Source organism: Cupressus sempervirens, chromosome 2 (genome assembly GCF_028749045.1).
Source record: "Cupressus sempervirens isolate cs-2001-9-10 chromosome 2, ASM2874904v1, whole genome shotgun sequence".
NCBI classification, from domain to species: Eukaryota; Viridiplantae; Streptophyta; class Pinopsida; order Cupressales; family Cupressaceae; genus Cupressus; species Cupressus sempervirens.
The window spans coordinates 5,334,723-5,361,177 of record NC_143119.1 but is presented as its reverse complement, the minus strand read 5'-3'; the positions used below and the strand labels follow the sequence as shown (position 1 = coordinate 5,361,177).

General features: G+C 33.2%; 2 protein-coding genes across 15 annotated transcripts in view; one reads left to right on the top strand and one right to left on the bottom strand.

Moving 5' to 3' along the window:
- Positions 1-26,080, top strand: part of LOC149570807 (uncharacterized) — a 146,643-nt gene extending 120,563 nt beyond the window's left edge. The window contains exon 7 of the mRNA XM_089812335.1: positions 25,734-26,080. Coding sequence (XP_089668461.1) covers positions 25,734-25,800 — 67 coding nt within the window. The 3' untranslated portion in view covers positions 25,801-26,080. The remainder of the gene's footprint in view (positions 1-25,733) is intronic.
- Positions 10,317-19,806, bottom strand: PPDK (pyruvate orthophosphate dikinase). 14 transcript variants are annotated; one of them, XM_089812376.1, is made up of 23 exons: positions 19,629-19,806; positions 19,401-19,447; positions 17,711-17,768; positions 17,260-17,559; positions 17,076-17,132; positions 16,556-16,789; positions 16,241-16,378; positions 15,967-16,129; positions 15,644-15,879; positions 15,394-15,522; positions 14,691-14,870; positions 14,367-14,504; positions 13,977-14,141; positions 13,564-13,725; positions 13,320-13,409; positions 13,009-13,147; positions 12,738-12,915; positions 12,513-12,642; positions 12,099-12,227; positions 11,411-11,548; positions 11,151-11,228; positions 10,741-10,832; positions 10,317-10,627 (listed from the first exon to the last, which is right to left on the bottom strand). In XM_089812376.1, exons 4-23 carry the CDS (start codon positions 17,530-17,532, stop codon positions 10,585-10,587), a joined length of 2,892 nt encoding a protein of 963 aa, XP_089668502.1. In that variant the 5' UTR covers positions 17,533-17,559; positions 17,711-17,768; positions 19,401-19,447; positions 19,629-19,806; the 3' UTR covers positions 10,317-10,584. The 14 variants fall into 14 exon arrangements, with proteins under 14 accessions (XP_089668502.1, XP_089668503.1, XP_089668500.1 ...); XM_089812377.1 differs by having other exon boundaries at positions 17,260-17,562; positions 19,401-19,430; positions 19,629-19,767; XM_089812374.1 differs by having other exon boundaries at positions 19,401-19,430; positions 19,629-19,767.
- Positions 26,081-26,455: the final 375 nt, after the last annotated feature.

Sequence of the window (26,455 nt, the reverse complement as noted above, 5' to 3'; positions counted from 1 at the left end):
TTCTCTAATTGTTGCTTAGCTTGTGTCAATTCTCCTTTCACAATGATATTGTACTTTCCTAATTTTGCATTCTCAATCTTGATAGTATCTAATTCAGATGTTACTTGACTCAATTGGGATCTAAAGTCTGCATTCTTAGTTTTTAGTTCAGGTTCACTCTTACTACCATCTTTCTTAAGACTCAACTTAAGTTCAGCAATTTTCAATTCATGTTTCAAGATCTCATTGTCTTTCTTGAGATTTCCTACTTCATCATTATCACTAGTCTACACAATTGATTCCTTGCTAGATTTCAGATCATCAATCTTGTCTTTTAGTTTGCCAATGTAGACTTTTGCATCTTCATACCTATCTTTCAAGTTATCTCTTTCTTCTGAAAGAAAGTCAATCTATTCAAGAGCTTCTTCAAGGTTTTTCTTTAACTGTTCAATATTTATAGGGATCTTACTCAAGCTATTAAACTTCTTCAGAGTAACTAGGCTCTAATTTAGAAATAGATAATACTGGGGGGGGGATCAGTATTCTACAAACTTTTGTCCACAACTAAATATTGTTAATTACTTTATAACATGTATATGAAAGTAAACCAACAATGTTGAACAGTAAATATAACCATGCACATAGAGAACTCATAACACTATTATTTGTTAATTAAGGAAACCTTGGCCAAGTGATAACCCCGGTGGGGATGATACCCACTAGATGATCCACTAAACAAAGGAATCTTGTTAAGGATATTGTCCCTGCTAGGAGTATCAATTACATATTATGTCTCGAGTCCTTGTTCGAGGACTAGGCCTTGTTAGAAGCCTCAACTCTGTTAGGAATTAGTAGATCAAATACAATTTATGCAAGAAGAATCCACTTCCCTAACATGCATTTATACAATAAAGTTCTTACCAAGAATAGATATACATACAATCTTTTCTAATTGTTGTAATTCACACTTTCTCTGATCATAAATCAGATCTCGTATCACATAAGGCTCATATATCTTTCAAGTTGTTTGTACAATAGTTTGCATATCATACAACTTCCACACATAGCACACATGTCGCACTCTTATCTGCGCAAGATAAGATCTCTACTTATACTTCACAAATTAGTAAATCTCTGCTTAGTCGGCCTTCAGGTATTTAGATGCTTGACATAATATAAAATAACTTGTGGATTAACATCCACAAAGTTGGCTCATTATGACTTGGTAATAATTTATTTACCAAAATAATTCATCAAGTTGTACAACTCAATTCTCTGTTTTGCTCTGTCAAATACCAATACTAGTTTTTCAATCATAACTCACATTGTATTGTTTGTACACATCTGTGCTCTTAACCACATCATCATGACAATGTTATAATTCTATCCTCAATTGCGCATAAGATGATTCAAAGTGTGTCGTCCGTACACATCACATCTGTCTCGGTGCTGCTACAAACTGTCTGACACTTGACAATTTTCTAAATCTAGATGCATAAATGAAATGTTGAATACATTTTGCCATAAATGACAACTATTAAGACATCTATCTGTCGATATTGCCAACAGAGCTAACTTGTTAAATTACATATCATTTAATAGTAAAGGAGATCACTAAGCATGAATTGAAATTTGAGCAAGTTTATACCTTTGTAATTGTGTTGTTGGTTGGAGCATCCTAATGTATAAGCATGTCTTATCATATCAATAGCATGACACCTACATATCTATACATGTATATGTGTACATATGTAAACCAATTATATATAAGGACGTATACACATACTTGATATTTGACATATACATAAGAAATATATAGTTGGGGTTTACACATGTACACGTATATGCATACATACATATATAGGTATATGCACACGTACATACATATACACACATGTACATGTAAATGCGTACATACATATATAGGTATTTGTATGATGTTATATACTAAGACAATATCATTATTTCTTTCAACTTGGCTAGGGTTTAATATTATTTCATGTGTGGCCACCTTTCATATTTCTATATTTTTCTATCAAGCCTTATAGTTTGAGATGGCCATTTTAATATTTATGTCAATGACTACTTCTGTGCATTATAAGTATTCCCACCCTCTTCTTCTAAGTGGGATAAGGTGCGAGTGACTTATTTATTACTGCCCCCCCCTGCTGCTTGGGAGCCGTTCCTTCTCTTCTTGCAGTTGTTTCCGAGTTCATATTTTCTTACAAGCACACTTTCTCAGTGCTTCAAGCTAAATGCAATCTTCCTTAGGATAGACTTGAAAATTCCTGCATTTTATAGTGGATATCAAAGGCATAGAATCATATCAATGATGTTGCCAATGGGCCGAGATAACAATCATTGCGTTGCAACCCATTCTTTTCGAGCTATGCAACCCATTGTTCTCAAGTTGTGCTAGACAGAGCACTAATCTAGCTATAGGTCATGCAATTGTTACTCATGATTTATTGCCATATATTCTCTATTCTCAAATGTTGAAGAATCAATGGTGTAAGTTAGTTTTTGTATTATCATAAACCATCCTTGATCATGAATGAAGTAACAATGTCACATAATGTTGTTAAAGGAATTAATAGAAATTTCCAAATATCTTTTTTTACCCTGCTTGTCAGGTGTTATTGATAATATAGACCCGCAATTACAAATTATCGTCACTTTGAATGGTAAGCAATCACATTGCTAATGACATATTTTGTGCATGATTAATTGAAGCAAGCATCAATGTATATTAATTTACGTAAGGCATTGATCTAATTTGTACAGAGGCTGACCATATACCTCTGAGAAAAGATCAATTTGAATAGAAACAAATTTGAATTGCTAAAATGATACTTGCATTATACATGGCTTGAAATCTCCTAGTATACACCTAAGCCTGGAAGGGTCAACCATTAATGGGTGGGGAGGAGAAGAAAACCCTGTAAGAACAAACATATGTCAATAAATGAAAGCAATAAAATGATAAAATTGTATATATTGAGTCAGCTCATGGTAGACCAATGTTTAGATCTTGGTGCCTAGTCGAGTGGTGGGATTGATACCCTAGTACCAGGATACTCAATGGATGGACAAGGTGTATCATGTCTATTTCCGAGTAGGGAGGGCCTTTCTCGATTGAGATTGAGTGGAAATATTCAAGGGTCCACAGTTGGGAGGTAAAGCCCTTGACAATGCTTCTCTTCTCCACCAAATGCCAAGACATGTACAAGACAAAGATAAGTTATACATTTAAACATTTGTTGGTAACATGTATTTTACTTTTATGATATTTGAAATTACAAGTTTAAGATATGTTAGATTGAATTATATGGTTGAATTAGTTATTCCCTTCAATGAAATCAACTTTTCTTATCAATGTAATTTCGTAACCAGTTAGATTAGTTGATCTTCCATTTGAACATGAAATGTATCTGTATGCATGAGATAGGCTTATCTTATGGTTGTTATTTCTATCTTTCATTTATGTGAATAATGATTATGAATGTATTTTCTAACTATATGTAGTAACAAAAAGAAAAGGGATGATACAATGGTATTTGATGCCCTAAATGGTATCTGTCGTCATGATACAATGGTATAACTTTTTGTGCCCTAAGTGGTATATGTAGATTAACTTGGGTTTAGGAGATGTTGCCCTAGGTGGATTTTGGTTTCAGAATTTAAGGTATGTAGAACTTAAATTCTTTTAGATTTATTAATGATGCTTTCAATTGTTAATTATAAAACTTCTGCTAAGCTGATTGTAACCATTAATCTCTTTCACATGAACATAATTGTTATAATTGCCTTGTCATGCTCTTGGATAAGGAAAAGTAACTATGCTTATTGATATGATAGTTGTTAACCAAGGCCCTGGAAAAGGTGGTTGTTACACCTTCGATATAGTATGGATGTTGGCACCTAAAAGAAACTCCAACCTGCTGACTGTACTCCTGTACATTCCACATGGTTGCAAAATTAATTGGTTCACAGTTCAATTAAGGTCTCCTCTTGCCTATTGCTTCTTACAAACATTGGCAGTTCTTGCACAGGTTTTCACCAACTCTTAAGTTTTTGATCAGAATTAATATCCTTCTGCCATCACTATCCTCCTCCATCACTGATCACGTCCTACCTCTGCATTTTCTGAATTATAACATTGGTAGATATTCAATTAAATCTCCCTCCCAAGTCGACATCTTTTTGCCAATAATGATCTCTGCATATTCTATATACTTATATGTAAAGTTAGTAGACACAAATTTCATTCAATGCTCAATGGAGTCCTTGTTTTTGTATCTCATGAGTTTTTGTATCGTACAATTGCAACTTGGCTTTGATACCATGTTGATGTTGTTAGGATCACTGCAAATGTATTGGCGTTGCCTGTAATTTATGTGTTTTCCAAAGGCATCAAATCCTCAAATTTATATATTGATGTAATTATGCGGCTTGAAAACATGATTACTCAAATGATGAATATAAGTTTACAAATGCAAGTGATTTATTGTCAAGTTGGGAGAGGCAGAGTAAGTCCACTCGAGATAGGTACATTCCAAGATAAGTGAGAACATGGGTTCAAATACCTTGAGGAAAGAGTCCAAGATGGTTAAGAACATGATTCCAAAATCCTCTAGGAAAGACTCCAAGATGGGTATGAGCATGCAGTCCTAATACCTTGAGGGAGCCTACTTGTAGATAGGTATCTAATGCCATATGACATTGAGATTTTCGTCCTCTTAAGAAGGTAATGTATGAAACAAAAAGGACTTGAGCTCAATATACTATCCTATTAAATCTATTTCATCTCAAAGGCGTACTAATAATCCTCAAAGAAACTATTGAAGGAATCATCAACTACAATAAAAAGAATTGAAAGTATGGAGATCAATCATATTGTATCTCCCAATAAATTACCAATCAATTATGGTTGGAATTATTTGGAAAACTCACCAAATTCGATATTACGAGATCTATAATTCATCATTATGATCATTTAATCATTAAACACAAATCGAATGATAAGTCAATCATCAAATCTTACATTCACTAATCCTATTAGCATCTAATCCATCAAAGTTCTTGCATTAGTCATTCATCATTCAATTTTGAGTTGTATCAAATTTGACAGAGTTAAGGATCAAATAAAATATAATGTATGAAATGAAAATGATAATTGCTCAAGGACAAGTAATTTCAGGAGGGTAGGACTGTAATATCCCTCTCTAATACTGAAATTTGGTATTAATTCACAAAATGACTTTCCTAATCAAAAAAGAATAATTGTAATTTTGGTTAGGTATCAATCGAAACATTTCCCCATTTATAATAAATTAATATATCTATAATAAATAAATAACAAATAATTATTTATAATAAATGAATATATGTGTTTATAAATAAATAAATTTGTACTATCATCGTTATCCTTAACAATTGGCTATCTAATGAACAGAGATTAATTTCCTAACATGGAGCAAATCACCTAGGGTTGTAACCCTTTACTACTAGATAAGTGGTAGTAGGTCAAAGGTCATGATAATAAAATTACATGCAGTATTTAAGCTGAAAACATTACAAACATATGGTATGCTTATTATTTTACATATTCACCTTATTGTTGGTAATGTACACCTTGCATTAAGATCGATAAACCACTACATGGATCCAAGTAGGACAACTAAAAGCAGGAATTGCAGAATGACACATCATCATCGGGTACAAGTTTACTCCCCATTTTCAACAATCACAGACAATGTGGCACGAGAAATTGACTAAGGCAGAAATCGAAGGAAAAATAGTCAAATCCAACATGACAATAAATTCCATGCAAATATGGACAATCAAAACATTGTAAAGGACTAGCGAATCGACTGGAGTATCATAGTCACCAAACATGAAGCCCGAGCCCTTGCTAAAGTACGAGTGACCCCCCATTGCTAAGGAAGTTAAGACGTAGGGAAGTATTGTAGCTTATTTATAAGAAGAGGAATGTTATCTTTAAGGAATATTTGTTATGAGAAAAGGAATATTATAGGAAGATTATTTAGCAGGTATGAATATTTATTTTTGTGAATAATTTCTATTTATATTTATAATAAATAAATGTGGCGAAATTGTCAAGATCAAGAGAGTCTTTTCGGGAAGAGAGTGATCTTAGTAACTTAAGATCAAGAGAGTTTCGTTAGTAAGAGAGTGATCTCAATATGATTTTATGGCTGGAATATTTTGTACATGTTAGCATATACATATTTGACAAGGGCCTTGGATAGAGAATGTCTCTTTTAGGAAGGACCTTAAAGGGAGCACTTCATAGAAGACAGAGAAGTAATCGAGAACCTAAGATTCTTCAAGAGGGTTATTGATCGCGATGTGGAGACATCTTTAAGGTTGGGGTTAAGATAGAAGGTAGAATAGTATAGTTAGTTTTATTATTGTTTAAATTCTAACATTTATTTTGTAAGTATTCTTTGTCCCAAACTAACCCTAATAGTTGGGACATTACACTTAGGAGCTTTTTAATGAATTTTTCATTAGGCACCACCTGGTGAAGGTTTTGCAAATAGGGTTGCAAGCAAATTGGATTTAATCATGGAGGAAACTCCGTAGTTAAGTGCGCTCAAGCTGGAGTAGTAGTGGGATGGGTGACCTCCTGCGAAGTCCTAGTGCTTCACCTAGATCCTATGATTGCTACGTGTTCCATTTAATCTCATGAGAGATGGATTAGTGGGAATCACCACTCATGAAACATGGGTCAATGAATTTGACTCAAAAACTACATAGATAAGTCCTAATAGCAATATCACAATTTGACTTGTAGAAAATATCTCCTACTTACTCACTATCGTGCATGTATCTTGATATATAATCATGCATAATATGATATTATTACATTAGTATTTCTCAAACTAATTACATTTACGTCTCTCATTAATCAAGGAAATGAGCTTGTATTTAAGAAAAATATTAATTAATACATCTTATTAATCATACATCTATATTAGTTAATCGTATTTCATATTTAAGAAAATAGCATACATCTTATAAAAAGGGTGATTTGTTATTCTATTTATTTGATGTGTTACCTTGAACTTAATCCATTCCTTATTTAATAGATTTTATTGCTGAAATCTCCTTTAAGATTAACGTGACATGTCTTGATTTGTCCTATTTAATGTTCCTCCTCATTTTTATTTTTCCCATTATAATATGCCTCTTTAGGATGTAATTATTCCTTATAACCATTATGTTCACCATCTTAACTCTCATGTCATTTTCTTATTATAGTTTCGTCGTACACTTTCTCTTTTCTATGTCCCCCTTTCTTTTCGGTGGTCATGATATTAACATGTTATGCTTTTTTTTTGTAGCATATTTTTTTCCGGTTTGGGGTTAATTTAAGCCTTACTAGTATTTATGATATATGAGGAACGTGACCTTATACTTCAGCATTGGCAATGCTTTTTTATAGCTTTGCTTAGTATAATAATATTAAATTAGTATGTACTTGATTAAAATACGTATTAATTAATTATATATTCCATCATATGTATTGATTAATAGATTAATATTAGTATTTTTTTTTTGATGATTAGTCCTGTTCTATTAAAAAATATACTTAGAATACAATTCACAAAAAAGGGGTTGGAGGATACACGATCACCCCACGATTAATATTAGTATGACTAATATATATGTTCTATAATATATTCGATAATTTATATATTGATTAGTCGATTATAAAAATGGTTTTAGTATGAGTACTAATTAATAACCAACTCTTACATTATTAGTTAATTAACTAACAATTTATTAATTTTCATTATTCCTAATACTGATCTTAGAACAAATTCACAATTTAATGTTCCGCCTCTTGAATTTGCACTTTCAACTTTGAGCATCATCTTTCTTGTCCTCAAGTTATCTTCTTGCTTGAAGCCTTGATTTTGTAGCATCCATTTTTGTTGGTGTGATGATTGAGGATTTTCATACCATCCATGGTTTGATCTCCTGAAGTTCTCCAATGGGTGAATCTCGATTTAACCCTCCCTCCTTCATAAATCCATAAGAATTCAGTTCATATTTATTTTCATCCCTTGTCATTTTCTCCAAGCATTTGGTTGATTTTGTCTTCTCTCCCTCAGTTTAATCCTTTTTTCACAATTTGGCTCTCAACTTCTACCCAAGGCCATCTTCTTAATACGGTGGAGCCTTTGAGTTCTTGGGATTGGAAATCCCAGATAAATTCTGCCTAAACACCATCATGTGGAAATTTTGGGGAGTTCGAATTGAAAATCCAGTGTTTTGGAGAATTCTGCCACTAAATTTCACTTTAATTTTCATGCCACCTGGCCTTTGTTTGAAAGGAGGGGCAATATCATTCCACTACATCGTATATCCAAACTTGTAACTCCCTTCTATACCATGGCAGAAATTTTGAGAGGTTGGGATTTTTCTTGGGTGGAAATCCCAAGATCTTGAGATTTCTGACCTGATTTTGCATGCTAAAACTCTCAACTTATCACTTCTATTTCTTCAGCTCAGGGGGCGAAATGAATTATAGAACATGTAACATTAAGTATAAGTTTCTTATACTTTAAGTTATATTTTATATAAATATTGTCAAGATGTTTCAGGTTCATAGGAGCTATAGTAAAGATTTTAGATTTTGGGAGTTTACAAAAAATTTCAGACACAGCCAAATTTCAGGATTCAGCACATCCTCGTCAATGTGTTACCTCCTCTAACCTTTCCCAACTTTCTAGGATGAAATGGAAATCGAAACACAGATTTTCAAAAGATTCTAACTCATTTCATCACAAGTCTTTTGGTTTCAACTTCATCTCCTTGACTAGCTTAGCCTAGTTCTCACTCACACCCCCTAACAAATTTGACTACGAACAAGCCAAATTTGCTCAAACTCATCCTTCAAGCTTAAAGAATTGAAAATTGTTACCAACTAAACCCACCTAAGATCATTGCTCCTAGTGCCAAAGCAAAAAGAGGGGGTCCCCTTTGCAATTAGGTGATAGTATGAAAACCTCACAGAAATGTTGTTGTAAATGCATAATTGTTTTGTACTTGTATTTTCATTGTTGTAAATGCATAATTGTTTTGTACTTGTATTTTCATTTACTTCTATAACTGGTAGAGTTAGGCGGTAAAGATTTCCTAGTTGTCATCAAGTCCCTCAAATATCCCAGATACAGGAATATCTAGAACTTAAGCTCATCACCAACCTACAATTAAATCAAATATTGCCAATATTGGTGTATACTAAGAGATAGATACGAGGGAAACAACTTTGACTAAGTCATATTCTTCACACATGAAGATGGAATGACTGCTTGAGAATATCTGCTTGTCTATTTAAAAGGTTATGTGACATTTAATTCCTTGGATAGCTCAACTCCTGATTTCTTTTCCTTTTAGTTAATTGTTTGTTTCCATCGACTTTTATGAATATATTATCAAATCGGTTTGGTTTGAATCAACTTTTACTACAGATCTACCAACAGTAAAATTTAGTTTACTTAAATAAAGTCATACTCTAAAACATGGAGTTGGCACAATCTTCTCCTTATTGGTATTATCGGAGTTATTAACTTTAAATTACTAAATTAGTGTAACATCATAAAATATTAATTTTCCATAATACAATAAATACAAAGAACAGCTGAAAACTCTTGTGAATTCATTTATTATTCAAGAGATAGTTGCGCTCATAAATGACTAATGACTATCTCCATATTTTTCCTCCACAAGGCTTCACTACTTCCCTAACACGAGAACACGCAGGTTACTATGTAATTTTTGCTTGTGCAGATCTATCTAAGCATAAATAAAAGGTAAAGAATGGTTAACAGAAAAGCCTTCAGCCAGTTTGGGCCACTGAGATCCCCTCTGATGGAACTGCACTAAGGAGATTTTTTTAGTGTTCAAATTTTGTATCCCTCACAAATGAGATCAAAATGAATTTCTTATATTTGTCCTACTCATTATTCAAATATTTCTCTTCATGAATATGCTTGAATGCAAACTAAACTCTACCAGTCAACATATACCTTGAGTACATAGGTGTCCTTTTTGAAATTGGTTTAAAATTCAAAATTTGAAATTATATCTAGCTCATCAGCCAAACATTTATGGGATGGATGGAATTTCATTGTGGATATGCTTCTGCATATCCATTACATATCATGCTCAATTATATTCAACAGGAATAAAATGATATAACTTTTTCCTGTAATTTACACCCTAAAGTTAAACTATTTAACCCAGCTCTAGTAATTTTGTTATCATTTTCACCTCAAGAGATGGCCATAGCCAATTTGACATTGGCATTCAATGATCTACTGATTATCATTGCTGTTTATTATATTATTACATTATACAGTTCATGATTCATATATGATGAAAGAGCTCAACTTTTTTTCAAGGGTTTACAGCTAACTCAGTTCTCTATCAGTTGCTGACGAATGGTGATACGGTTCCAATATTTACATTAATCTCTAGTTACCAGAGAACGTCAATGTGATATTAATTTGGAGGGAGCTTCGACAGGTTAGAAAGATAAAGTTGCTCTTCAAAATGGTATACAGAATTTTAGCAGACTGCCTGAGCTGCAGCCAATCTTGCGATGGGAACCCTGACATAGAAGAACCTTGTGAGACTTTTGTTTATGAAACAATGAAAACGAGATGCTAATTATCTTTTATGAGTATGCACATAATTTTAACTCTTCAAGGGTGAGATAGAGACCTGAAAGGTGAACAAGAAACATAGTCCAATCCGATCTCAGCAAAGAAAGCCACAGATGAAGGTTCCCCTCCATGCTCTCCACATATTCCCACCTGCGAACCCCATGTAAATAGTCATCAACTCTTAAGTAGTGCACATGATATCCTCATGGTCTTAACACTTTTAAAGCACAGTTCACATCGACAACCTGTTTACACAATTTTGAACTGTGGATCAAGGAAATTTGTGTTTAATACTTTAATTGACTCAGTTTGTATTGTGCTTGATGAATCTTGTACTTATAAATTCAAGTTTTAGTGTTGAATGAATTTGCGAGGTTATATAACCATCAGAGACCTATCCAAATCGATTGACTGATTAAGAATCAATATAGTAGTTGATTTTGGAATCAGTATATAAACATTTCTTACCTTCAAATCAGGTCTAGCTTTACGGCCTCGTTCAGTTGCAATCTTAATCAACTGGCCTACACCTCTTTGATCAAGAACCTTATATTCCACACAAGTAATTATTTCAATAAAAACATTTCAAATTGCATATATAGCTCTGTATACATTAGGTGCTTCTTTGATTACAATATTGTGGGGATTAATTCCTTGCAGTATTGTAAAGAAAGGAACAGTAGTTTTGTTATAATAAAAAAATGATATCAAAATAAACAATATTTTACCTCAAAGGGGTCATTCTGAATAATCCCATGAGATAAATAAATAGGCAGGAACTTGCTCACATCATCTCTGCTGTATCCAAAAGTCATCTGAGTTAAGTCATTTGTCCCAAAGGAGAAAAATTCTGCATGCTGCGCAATCTGCAAAACAACGAAATAGCTTTATCATATAGTTGTAAGCCAAGAGAACCAAACTTGTTTTTAGATGAGAAACAATACTGCACAAGACCATATGACATACTATATTAAAAATACAAACAAAAGCCTTTAAACTCTCAAGGAAGGATCATCAACCTGAAGTAGAATATCAAGGAGAATTTGTGCTATTTGTTTAATAAACTGTGCTATTGAAACTGTTGAATTGTTAAAATAAGGCTTAAGAACCATGATCATTATATCCTAAGAAAACTCTTCACTTTCAGGGAAAAAGGTTGCTTACGATCATAGGTATGAATATACTAGGTTGTCAGTCAAAATTCAAATGAGACGAAATCATTATTTAAACTTACATTTCAAACAAACAGGAATCCAACTTTCTAGAACATTTTTTTAGAGCTTGGCATATATACGTAATGATGTAGAAGAAATAATGATGTTAAATGGAAACCAGAAAATGTATTCATGTCCATCAGATTCCAGAAGAACTGTGGCTAAAACTGAAGTTGCTTTTATGAAATTATGGCTTTATTACCTCATCTGCAACCAAAGCAGCTCGTGGAATTTCAATCATAGTTCCAACTTTATATTTCAAACAACAGCCAGTTTGTGTAAAGATCTGTGCAGCAACTTTATTTATAAGATTGACTTGGTGTCCCAATTCCTGTCGAAGAAATAAAATCGATACTAGCTCAGATAACTGATGTCCTTGAATAAAACAATCTGAGCAACAAGATTTCCACTTCCCTTAGGTATCTTCTCTATCCGATTTCCCAAATAGATAATAGAGTATTTAAAATGTTGATATGATTAAATCTATGATCATTGAATGTCTTGGAGAAATGTCTGAAAACAAAAAACTCTTAAATTGATAAAAAAATATTGAAAAATAAACATGCTAGTTGACAACAGTGCAGGGAAAATGTGATAGTGTGTTTAAACTTCATGCCTGAGGTGTTCCTATAAGAGGAACCATAATTTCTGGTAGCACTTTCACACCCTGGTTGACCATTGCAGTGGCAGCTTCAAAAATAGCACGTGCTTGCATTTCTGTTAATTCTGGGTATGATATTCCAAGCCTGGAAATGATGAACATTGGAAAGAAATTGAGAATTACCAGATATGTGTGCTAATTAACAAACAGGCATTTTAAAAGTAGGGACTGGAAATCCACCTGCATCCACGGAATCCAAGCATTGGATTGACCTCAGATAGCTTCTCTACACGTGAGAAAACCTCATCTTCTGTCATTCCAGTATCCATTGCTAACTCAGAAACTATTTCATTGATATCTCCCTCTGGGAGAAATTCGTGCAAAGGTGGATCCAAAAGGCGTATGGTAACAGGAAGACCTGTAAGACAAGAAGCTTTGTAAAATTGGAGTTCACACTCTGTGAAAGGTACAAATTCAAGGTTCTGATATAAGGAAGTCGACAAATATATACCATCCATCGCACGAAAAATCCCTTCAAAATCAGATCGTTGATAGGGTAGGAGCTTATCAAGTGCAACTTGTCGCTGTTCAGGTGTTATAGCCATAATCATCTGCCTCACAGCCTTGATCCTACTATCTGATGCAAAGAACTGCATAAAATCAAATGATTTTAACAAATGCCTTCTGATTCACATCATGATGGAAATAGAATTTTATTGCATATGGAGTCTAATTCAGCATTTACAGGCTACCCTGGTTTCTGTTAAGATTTAAAAAAAAAAAACTTGTGGAACCAAAATAGATGTTGTCTTTATATCTTACCATGTGTTCAGTCCTGCAAAGGCCAATGCCTTGTGCACCATTGTTTCTTGCTGTCAGAGCATCATCTGGTGTGTCTGCATTAGCCATAACCTGCAATGAGAGTCAGCAATTATGACCATCAGCATATATAAATTGTTGAAATTCAATTTAGTAGCGTCTAGAACGCAGAAACTCCTTATAAATTTTAAAACAACTGCTAAAAGGTAACTATTGAGATTTTTTCAAGTACAGAATCTAAATATACCTTCAGCTGTCTTTGTTTGTCCACCCAAGTCATGAATGCACCCAAATCACCACTGATTGCTGGAGGGGAAAGTGGCTGCTTTCCCAAAATGACCTCTCCAGTTGTGCCGTTGATGGATAACCAGTCACCCTCCCTCAATACATCTTTTCCAACTGACAATGTCTGCAATTAAGTTATTAATTGATATTTGTCATTACAAGCACATATGTCATCTTGGCAGTGACTGCCATTGATTCTTACACTTAGTATTGCAATATGCACTATATACATAATTTAAACATTTTCATTGAAATAATCCGTTGATTAAAATCATTACCATAAAATAGTTGAGAAAACATGTGATTTGGATAATGACAAAAGAATAAATTATAAATATCATATGGTTTGAAAATACTAAATAGAGAGCTTTACACCTTCTCATTTTCATTAACACAAATTTCTGAGCACCCTGAAACACAAGATTTGCCCCATCCACGTGCAACAACAGCAGCATGTGACGTCATGCCTCCTCTGCAAGTCAGTATGCCAGTGGCAGCATGCATACCACCTACGTCCTCTGGACTGGTTTCATTACGCACCTTAAGACAAACAAACTTCTCAGTTCTCTTAACCATATATTACCATTAATAAATGTTGTAGTTGGATATTGTTTAACAAGGAATTATACTAATGCATGTCAACATGTGGGTACAGCATGCAATCTCAAAGTGCAAAGTAAAACAAATCTAAATACATTGACTAATTCATAGCTTCCAGAACTATATTCAGTTTCAGTCTCTTTTGTTGATTTGAATGAAGTATACCAGAATCACTGGTTTTCCTTGTCCATGCCAAGTCTCTGCATCTTCAGCACTGAACACAACTTGTCCCACTGCTGCTCCGGGTGATGCAGGTAAACCAGTGGCAATAACTTGATCTTTGTAGCAAGATGGATCCTCAAACTTGCACACGCAATATAAGTTATTTAACAATATGATTGATGTAAAAGGGTTATAGAAGTTGAGAATAAGAACAGAGAAAAATAGATTTGAGAGACTGTCATTAAACATAATCTCGTGCTCAATTTCAACGAAAGTTAATGTTCTGAACTATTTTAGATAGAAAGTATTTACAAATTCTGTATCAACCTGAGGATGTAGAAGCTGGTCTAAGTGTCTAGGCTCAACCATTTTGATAGCAGAACGGCTATCAACAAGTCCTTCCTTGACCATGTCAACAGCAATCTTGACAGCACCTGTACCTGTCCGTTTGCCAGATCGGCATTGTAGCATCCATAGCCTGTTTTCCTGTACTGTAAACTCTATATCCTGAAATGGCCTAGCAAGATGTCAGAACTTGGGCGCTTAATGGTATTCTAAGAACTTTCGAGACATCCATATAAGCATAAGCATTTGATATTGAAAGGATCAATGCACATAAGATGGGAAGAACCTGCAACAATCCAATTGCCGATCAATTGCACAACAAAGAAATAAGCAAATTTGCTAAAAAATAGGATGGCATGAAATCTCTTGATGATATTACTAATTCTCAATCAATAGACTTTCCCAGGAAACATTCAAATATGTCATGACTGTTCTGCTTGCGGACATGAGACAAATAGTTGTAGCCAAAAGAAGCAACATCTTGAGCCTCTGTTAAGGATATTCTCAAGTCCCATCATATGTCATATTTCATTATGTAGAGAAAAGTCAAAGATTTTATTCGCAAGATGCAAAGTGGCCCTTAGAAGGCCTCAGTAACTTCATATTTTCAGTAGCTGCAGTGGCATTGGATTAGATGGTTTTTGAAATTATCATATCCTTCACGTGAGAGAACTTTAGCACTTACCATCATATCCTTGTAATGTTTTTCAAGAATCTTGCAATTCTCCACAAGCTCATCATAAGCTTTGGGCATGTATTGTCTCATTGTGTCCAAGTCTTCTGGTGTCCGAATGCCAGCAACCACATCCTCGCCCTGATTTATCATGGATAAATGACAGCATGAACAAAAATACAATATGAAATGTACACACATCTAAATATATGAGTTGGAGTAAGCTGAATTTTGTTTCTTTGAATTCAATTTGCTTAAGTACCTGAGCATTAATGAGAAATTCTCCATAAAGCTTCTTCTCCCCCGTGCTGGGATTCCTAGTGAATAGAACTCCAGTTCCTGATGTCGGACCCATGTTTCCAAATACCATGGATTGTACATTAACTGCAGTTCCTTTCAAACCTGTTATTTGATTTATGTTTCTGTACTTGATCGCACGAGGGCTATTCCATGAGTTGAAAACTGCCAGAACTGCCAATCGTAACTGCTCCTTAGGATCTGCATGAGAATTGACTATTATTTACCATCCTTCCAAATATTTCTAGGGAAATTGAAAACGGAACTTCAATGTTTCTTTCTTTGTACCTGAGGGAAACTGTGTGCTGGTAGCTTTTATGTAAATATTCTTATACTTCACAACAAGGTCTTTCAAATCAGAAGCAGTTAAGTCTGTATCGAGGAGAACTCCTTTTTCGGTCTTTAAACTTTGAAGTTCTTCCTCGAACAAGGAATGGGGAATACCCATAACCTTCATGAAAACATTTCTCGAGTGAGACACAAGACCTGCAGGATTTATCTGCAGCTAATAGGAACATGTAATCAAGTGGACATGATTGTAAATCCTTGACACAAAACTTACGACATTGCCAAACATGTCCAGAAAACGCCTGAATGAATCATATGCAAAGCGCTCTCCGCTTTTGGCAGCCAATCCTATAACAACCTCATCATTAAGGCCTAAGTTCAGCACAGTATCCATCATACCAGGCATAGAAATCTACGCACAAAAGGATGCATAAAAAGTATCAGTTACAAAAATGTAGCCTGCCAAATAGAACCAGTCTCTTTGTGGGTGAACTCTTATCTCTGCAGTACATGGTTCGAAACAAAATCAGCACCGTTGAACATTATGATATTGCTGATAAATCATTAAGATACAAAGGGAAATACTTACCGCAGCTCCAGACCGGACAGAGAGCAATAAAGATCTCGAGGGATCACCAAGATAAGCATTCATATCCTTTTCTACTGTCTTCAGACCCTCTAATACCTCCTCCCAAAGACCATCTGGGAGCTTATTTCCACTCTCTAAATATTCTCGACATGCCTCAGTTGAGATTGTGAGTCCTGGAGGAACAGAGAGACCAATGCTGGCCATTTCTGCGAGATTTGCACCTTTTCCACCCAACTAAACCAGAAAATTTTTAATGGATAAGGATTCAGTTTCTGGAATTTAATTGTAACTTTGGATGGATGGGTCAGAGTTTCATGTAAAATAACATCAGAAATGATTAAATGGCAGATTAATAACTCACGCTAAGATTGCAAGCAGCTAAATTTCACAAGAAAATCAATGATGGTGGCAAACCATGCCTGGTGGTGAGGACCAGCCAATGTTAAATTTATAATGCCATTCTCACGGCATGTGTTTAATATACAAAGTATCCTTCAGGGTTCAGAAAGAGCATGCTTACTAAAGATTTCATACTCTTGTTTCCCTCACTCCGAGCTTTACCAAATGTGAATACCCTCTGCATAGTAGCAAAAACATTGAAGGGTTTATTTAGTATCGTTTATTACTCTGATTTTTCTAGGCATTCCAATTTAAGACATGATTTGTAATACAGGATGCAATTGTTTTAGTTTTACAAAATTTACCTGTAGTGTTTTTGCAGTTGGGGTCGCAATGGCCTGGCAGCGACAGAGGCCATGCTTTACAGTCAAGCCGGAGAATCTTCTTCTCATATCTATAGCTTGTGCTTGGAATGACTCTAATGTTCCCCATAAGCTTGATTTTCTCAATCCTACACCGGCCTTGGCCTGATCTCTGCTGAAAGCCACGGATTCAACAATATGATCTGCATAAGTATACTTTAGAGTGCCAGACAAAATATTTGATGGTACCAAAGTTCCCTTCATAATGGACGCCATCTTTACAGGTCAACCAGCTTGTCAACCCTGCTAATGCAATGTTCACACCAAAGAATGCTAATTCAGATCCATATTTTGGACAGGAAGAAAAATATTATGATCATTATTAGAAAACCTTTCACCACAATGTACATAAGCAATGAAAACCATGCCAGCTTTTGAATTAAACATCTCTTACAATGCTCATTAAATGATCTCTTTAAGCTTTCCAGAGACGGAAGGAACTTGTGTTGCTGCTGCATCAGCGATGGGAACAAAATTACTTTTACACGTTACATACATCCAAAAAAGCTCTGTCAACGATTTGTTTATTTTTGCAGAATGACATGATTTATACAATAAAATAAAGAACACTTATCTTAGATATTTTCTTGAAATCTTTGTAAGTAGTCGTCGATTGAATTCATATAGGTATTGTGTCAAAACTAATCCGTTTTCTTTCCTAAGCATCCTAATATTTAAAATCTAATCTTTTTGCTATCCCTACTGTGAAAACACGGATCAGCAAAAACTGGAAACGAGCGTCTCCAAATGTCTGATGGTGTGTACTGAGCTTTCAACACAAAACATTAACAGATGTTTTGTGTACGTAGTCCCATGAAGAGAATTTACTGCTTCTAAGTCACATCACAAAATAAACAGCGTCTTCCCGTAGAAAATCAAAGCGACTATTTGTTTTAAGAAGGCCCGTAGTAGCGGCTCAAAGTTTTGCAACGGCCGATCTTTTTCGCTATATGGCACCGGCTAGCACATTATGTTTTTTTTTCAAAGTTCTCAACAGCTAATTCTAGAAATGAATTTGAAAAATTAGAGTACAAAACAACTTCGGGTTCGGTTAAGACTTTTTCACTGCAATTAGCTCCTAGACTCATTCAGCAGTAGCTTCTGACAAAATCAAATGAAGAGCCGTGCTTAAAAGAATCGTGGTCTAAATGTGAATTTTCGAATGATCTTATTGCATACAAGTTGTATTATACATACCGTACCGGGTTGTGCTTAAATTGCCATAAACCTTACACCATGCCAGGCATATGTAACCTTCAGAGATAGTTTCTTATTCTACAAATGACTTCAAATTCCCGATAAATTAGAATAAAGCTTTCAAATTACTATTCTTATTCCTATTATATTATTATAATTTAAAATAAAAAAGACGATCAACATGTATAGTTTGTTTGAGGTTGATAGGATCAAGCAAATGGCGGATTTCTTGATTAAGATCTATATCAGAAGATTCGAAAATGGAAAGAAATATAAAATCTGCTAAGCACCTTCTACTGATCCCATAGACTGCTGCGGTCTCATACACATCATTGAAATCGTACTCATTCAATTTTACTTAAAATTCACTGAAGAACTTGTATCCATGTATCCACGTTGAACAAGTAAGAAGCTAAAAACATAGAGTTTCCGAAAGATATGAGTCCGAAAGATTTGGCTATATAATTAAACGGAAAAACAACGCCCTTGACACAGGGGACTGCAGAAGGTTGACGTTAATAGCAGTTTTTTTTCATAATCTCAGTAAATTCAAACATTTACTCATTTTTTAACACTGAATTAGTAAAAACAATGCGTACAGGTATCTCGACAATGTATACAGCTAGCTATCTGTTACGTGCTTCTGAACATTGATTGTGTATATATTTTTTTAACATCCCAGACGGCCCTTCAAGGCCTCTAATTTCAGTAAATTCAAACAGAAGTTTCTGCAAATTCAAACAACTTCTAAGTTTTACAAATTTTAAGACAGGAGTAAAGAAGAGATTTCCACAATTCATACAGCTATTTATATAGTGCTCCTCAGTTTTGATTGTTTAAAAAATCAAAAAGAATTTTTAGCCCAAAATCATTTTGAATATCCATACCTCTGCGGCAGCTCTTCAACGCCTCAATATCTGTACAAAAAATGAAACTAGCAAGACTGGAATCAAATTCGACGAAATTGAAATTGTTTAAAATCACAAGGCTGGAAATCTTTTAAATTTGTCGAAATTGGAATTGTTTTAAAACACAAGGCTGGAATAAAATTTGATGAAATTAAAATTGTTTGATTCCGATTGCGATGATAAGCTCAGAGAATGTGTGACACTCACCTTCTGCACCGCGCATATAATGAAGCTTCCGCCATTGCATCTCATCCTTACGCTCCGTCAACGCGGCAGATCCACTCCCAGCAGTACGAAGCCAACTAGCACCGTTGATGTCGTGGATGTACCATCTCTGATTCTGAAATTTGATAATTCGATTAAACAATATCTACACAATTCCCTTCACACAATAGTTTGAAACATTATTTAATATTTAATTATCTTAAAAGCACCTGAACAATATTTTTCTAAAAGGTGATTTGTTGTTGAAGAGGAACAATAATAGCATAAGTGTGGACCCCACGAGTGTCACATCACTTATCCAAGATTCCCATTTTGAAATGATTAGAGGCCAGCAATTTATTCCTTCTTGTATGATGAGACAATGAAGTGTACAAATATATAATCAAATTGACGTCCTTCTAGCTGTTTTTCCATTTAATTTGTTTTGATGGATCATTCATAAAATTGATATTGTTATTCCTCATCTTTTTATTTCAATATAGGACTCTTAGTCTTAGCAAGACTTGATCGATAGTGGATTCATTATGGGTCTTTGAACTTTTCAACAAAGGTTCATCAACTTATACATCAAAATTATTAGATATAAAAATAGTTTTTTCTAATATGCTATCAAAATATATGCTAAAAATTGATCATGAATGAATGTTTTTAATGATGTTTATGAGACTCAACAATCTAAAGGTCTGAGGAATAATAACCTTATATTATCTTTATACTCCTTTTGATGTTGAATCTTAACTAGGTAGCTAGTAGTGAGGTTAAAATTATCTTCATCAAATAAATGATGCATGGTGTATGCCTTCAAATTGTTTTTATATTAAGTATAAATATCCTCTTAAGTTGCACATCCTTAATAAAATAGTGTTTAAACTCTACCACAACCTTATTTAATATGGATATATGTTTTACGATTTTAGTCAATGAGAATTTCCAAGTGAAGTAGCTATTACATCTCCTTTTCACTATAAAGTTAAAATTAAGTTTTTATTGTCCTAGGACTTATGGATAAGATGAGCATAATATATATATTTTTAACAATAATTCAACTTTGTTTTTAGTTTATTTTCTGTTATAATATATATTAAAGGATAATTCAAAGGTTATATTTAAAAGAAGTTTAATATTATTTGTGGTCAAGGAAGTGTGCCTAGGTATATTCTTAGACTTTATATTAGCCTTAATATTATTGAAAAAAATATTGTAGAGGACAATTAATATTTAATTTTGTACATATTGTCTAAATGAAAATAATAATGTCTTTTATAATTCATACATGTATTTCATTGTCTCTAGGAGTGAGAATTATAATCTTATTTTAGAATGTAATCTCATAAAGGGAGTCCCAAGCTAGTTTTAGTTTGGAATACCTAAATACAAAGATAACATTTAACTACTCTCTTCCTAGAAATATAAAAGAAGGGAAAAAATCAAAGGAGAGTTATGCAATTTGATGTTATCAACTTCTTCATTTTTAAAGCATGTGTTAGAAAATTAATTCAAGAATGAAAGCCCTTGTAGTTCTAAATTCACGGATGAAAAGCCTTCAGTCCTATTGGAAATGGGGAACAAGACTTCTTGGATTTGCATCAAGGTTACTTTAGTGTATAAATTATATTAGGCTTTAAGTTTTTAGTTCATAGATATGTATTGAGAAATGTCTAGATTTCTAGATTGGTGTACAAGGTTTGGTGTTCATGGTGTACAAAATGTATGTATAGTGCTAGCATCCTAAATCCACATTGTTATCATAGGCATATGTGTGACGGATGACGAGCTCACAAAGTCTATAAGTCACTCTTAGTAACTTGCTCTATTAGCTTCCAAGCTTAAAATGTTTTATCATTGTACACAATTAATTTCTTTCAATATTTCAATTTATGCATCTAAGTAGGAGTTGCCATTAAATTTAATTATTCTCACCAGCTCACCAACGTGCTAGTAAATTGAGGTAGTCTTGGATGATTCACCCCTTGGGATTTCATAATATTGAGGGTGGTGAATCCCAATCTCTATAGTAACCACAAGAGATGGAATCCTCTCTTAAATGATCCATAGCCATTGAGCCTAACAATTAAGCATCAATTTAGTATGAGATTCTAATCTCTTCTTTGGAAACCATTTGCCTCCAACTAAGCTAGATTTTGGGTAATCCCACAATATTGGGTTGCACTTTTTTGCTATCGTCTCTATTTGTTATTGTTCTATATGCTCTTTTCTAAAGTTTTAGATATTTTGAATTGGGTTCTTCCTTTAAAGGCTTGACTCTATCTAACGATGAGAAACTTATTAACTCTCAATTTTATGATGACTACTTTATTCCTTAATCTTTTAGAAGACAATTTTAATGCCTTGTATAGGCTACAATTGTTTTGTTTGGCATATGGAGCTAAAATCCCCTCCCTAAAATTTTCTATTTTTGGATGGTCAAAAGCAACTTTTGATTGGATTGTGGTTAGCGATTGGTAGTGGCATTGTCTTAAATGTATTGTTAGATACCTTGGTATGCCCTTCTCTATTGACCCCTCCACTAAAGATGTGGTTGTGGCAAAGATCCTAAAAAAACATGTAAAGTGGCAAACCCATCACTTATCTTTGGTAGGTAGAATTCAAGTAGTAAAGCATGTTTTAGCCTCTCACAACATTTTTTTTTCTTTAGCTTGATTATTTGCTAGCTATTAGTTTGATAAAATAAATGAGATCTTAAAAGACTACCTCCAATTGGATGGTATGGGCAATAAAAAAAGGCATTGCGTTAATTGGTAGTTGTAAACCAAAACATCTTGGGGGTTCAAGACTTAAGGATACTAAACTACGTGAATCTGCTCTTGCTTCTAAATGGATTTTAAAAGAAATAAATGGGAATGAGCCATGGAAAGTGTTAGTTAGAAACAATACTGCATGTTTCTCCATTGCTAAAGGAAAATAGTGGAAAGACATCCCACAGTTTGATTTATTGTTGGGATGTTTTAAACATAAAATCTTTGGATCATAGGTGTTTATATCATTGTGGAGGGCATGGTCTCATGCAAGGAAATTTCTTTCAAAGGGGTTGTAGGAACCTACCCTTCTTATCCAGTAGCCGATAGGTCTATATGATGGGGACTCTACCTCAATGACAAACATGTGGTCTTAAATAGAGTTGTTCTTCTAAATACTGGAATATGTGTGGTATCTAAAAAATCAAATATTTTTTGAACAACAATGAATTGAAGTCCTGGGAGGACATTAGAAATGTGTTTGGTATACTAGATTCCCAAAAGAAAACATACACTTTGATTACTAAAGGAGTTGGATGTACAAAGTTTAAGCAATTACTTGATTCAACATGTTATGTCAAGAAGGTTTAATTGAATGATGTTACTTATTTGCATTGTCACAACCAAGAAATTATATAATATGTTCTCTATAGATCCCTCCATTACTCATAGAGTGATCTAGGGGTGGGGTTTAGCTTACCATTTTCTGATTGATCTTTCTTTTCCACATTTTTTTGGAGATCGCATGGCAAACCAAAAAAACTATTCTTTAAATGGATGTTGTTGCATCAAAAGCTTTTCGTAGGATCAACTCTTCAATAATTAGGCGCAGGCAATATCAAATGTGGTTTTTGAGATAAAATTGAGTCTTTTGCTCATGGTTTTTTTTACTGTTAATTTGCCCTTAAAACTTGCTCAATCTTTCTTGGTTACCCAATTTTATGGAATTGACTTCTTGGTCTTTCTTGGAATGAGATTCTTGTTGGCAATGTGGATTCCTTTGAGTCTAAGATTAATGATTTTTTGGCATATTTTGACAACTGAAGTTTTGTGGTTTCTTTGGAAAGCTAGAAGTGAGGAAGTGTTTCAAAGGAAGGCAAGGAGTTTTACTAAGTTTGACTTAAAACCTACACATTTTTTTTATCATGTCCCAAGTTTGTTTTTCCTTGGAGATATTGACAAGCCAGTTCATGAAGCTAGTTGAAGAAAGTTTGGTTCTTATCCAAAAGGACAATAGTTTTCTCTAATATGCTATCACAATATATGCTTAAAATTGATTATGAATGAATGTTTTTAATGATGTCTATGAGACTCAACAGACTAAGGGTTTAAGGAATGAAAACCTTATATTGTCTTTATACACCTTTAGATGTTGAATCTTGGCTAGCTAGCTAGCAGTGAGGTTGATATTATCTTCATCAAACAAGAGCTCTTTGAAGCAGGAGTCCTTGTGAAAGCATAAGAAAACATTATAGTTTAAGATATATAATATTAGTTAGAAATATAATATTGTTATTATTATTATTTTTTGTGTGAATTGATTAATTTCAAATTATATATGTATTTTAAATTAATTGAGTAAAAATAAGATGGTCAAATGATTTTCCACAAATATATTTATTGTAAATAGAGAACGACCATCTACGGCGGGGAACATGGGCAATACATTGTACCTAGGCTCTACCAATTATTGGAAGACATGGAAAACATGTGAATATTATTATAACTATCTTCTAGTTTGATGGTTGTAATATTTTTTTATTTGTAAACAAATCTATTTGAATGAATAAAATCTTAATTTAAATAGTAATAATTATGATATAGAATCTATAAATTTAAATTTTTACTAATTAATATAATATTCTATTAAATAAATTATATTAAAAAAATAATTAAAATTTGATGTAGTTAAAAAGTATGTAGAAATTTTAATTTTAATTTTACTTTTGTTAATTAGATAAATTGATTTCTTTTGTAATTTTTTAACAATTGAAAAAGTTAATTTTCATTTACCTATTAAATATATTTTTTCAAATCTTAATAATAGAAATAATTAACTCTAAAATTTACTAATTTAAAAATAATATTTTTACCATTATATTTACATATATATTTAGAATTAATTAAAAAAATATAATAATTATAATTTATTAAAGTTCTATCTTAAAAAGAAATAAAAATAAAGTAATTATAATTTGCTAAATTTTTATAAAAACAATTACTAAACATAATACATAAGTCAAATACTAATCTTCCATTTACTCTCATAAAAACATGAAATCTGTTGTTGTCATTGAAACTTCCATTGTTATGATAAATTTCTAATTTTTAATGTGGCTATTGCTAAAAAGAAGTAAAGTATTTAACATAATTGACATGAAATATTTAGTAAAACATATTATAACTTTTTAATGTTATGAAATATTAAATTTAAGTGCAAGTATAACAAATTTAATGAGTGACAATGTTTAATCAATTTAACAAAGCAATGTTAAAAATATAATTTGAAATAATTATTGAATGTATTAATTAATTTGATTTTAATAAGAATAAATATAATATATTTATGAAAAAAGCTTTTTCAAAATAATTTAAATCTTTGGTAAGATTATTATGTAAACATATATTTATATTAATTCTAAAATTTAAATAAGGAAGTACATTATTAATTCACTTTAACAAAAAAATTAAAGTTCAAGATTTCAAAGAAAGAATAAAATTTTAACCATATTTTATAATTTCATTAGTTGTGGGCAAAGGCAAATTTTCGCTTACAATGCTTCAAACAATGATCGCCATCTAAAAGATTGCACTAGATGATTAGATAAATCAGAGCTCCATCTCTCATTTCATTGGAATTTGCACAAACTATGCAAATGGCCATTAGATATAGACGGATAAATTTTTATTTTTATTTTTTGTCATATTAACATAGAGTACGGACGGTCATATTAACATGCTCTATGTGTAATGTTTTCCAAAGCCGATAAAAAATGTCAATTGCTTCTCTCAGTTGTAGAGTGAACCACCCATTCGAGATAGTATAGCTGGCCAGAGCATCCGCTGGCTTGGAAATTGGAGATAGCACAGCTGGCCATGGCATTTAATGTTTGGTTATTTTTTCTATTTAAGAAAATGGACGGAAACCCCAGGAAATTTAACCATTTGGTACTTTGCTACTCAAGTGTTCTTTCTTTGTCTTGGGCCATATGAATCGTGAATAATTTTCCAATCAGAACTCTTCCAGACCAATAGATTTATGAATAGCTATATAATTTATATGTAAATCTCCCTGTTCATGGAATTGACGTTCTCAACCGGTTTGGTGCAGGGATATAGAAACATCATGGCTAACTGTGCGGCGAACGGACGGTTCAACATTCTGTCCAAGGATGTGATAGTTCCGCTGGTGGACTTCTCCCTGAAAGACCAGAGCCAACACGACGAGTACGAGATCACAGACCATCTGAGAAGGTATGAATGGATAGTGCCTGCATACACGATGGCCCCGAGTGCTCTAACGTATTCCGAGCACATTCCCGTTAACAACAGTACGTGGCGATTTTGCAAATGCCTGCAAAAAGCTGCAGAATAAGCTACGCATTTAATACCTTTGTACAGTTAACTAACATGTGTCCACATTTTCTTTAATACAATTAATGATGTCTTTTCATATTTTCCTTTTGTTTTTTTTTCCAGTGCGAAAATAGTTTTAACCTCAGGAAAATTCTAAGAAACCAATTGAAAAAAAAAATTAATCAACAGAAATTAATTTTAAAATAAACTTTGTCAAAACTTTAGAACTTAAATTTTGTTAGGTAATTGGAGGGACTAAAGTTCCCTGCCTATATATAGGTAGGGACTAATAAATAGTGCATGGTGTATGTCTTCAAATTGTTTTTTTATATTGAGGACAAATATCCTCATAAGTTTCACATCCTAAATAAAACAATGTTTAGTCTCCACCACACCCTTATTTAATATGGATATATGTTTTACAATTTTAGTCAATGAGAATTTCTAAGTGAAGTAGCTATCATGTCTCCTTTTCAC

Excerpts from the sequence above, each read along its gene's own strand:
- PPDK (XM_089812376.1), bottom strand. The coding sequence starts at position 17,532 with ATGGCGTCCATTATGAAGGGAACTTTGGTACCATCAAATATTTTGTCT. Across the intron at positions 16,379-16,555 it reads CTGTCCGGTCTGGAGCTGCG|ATTTCTATGCCTGGTATGAT; the intron begins GTAAGTATTTCC and ends TTTTGTGCGTAG. Across the intron at positions 14,871-15,393 it reads AACATTACAAGGATATGATG|GATATAGAGTTTACAGTACA; the intron begins GTAAGTGCTAAA and ends AGGCCATTTCAG.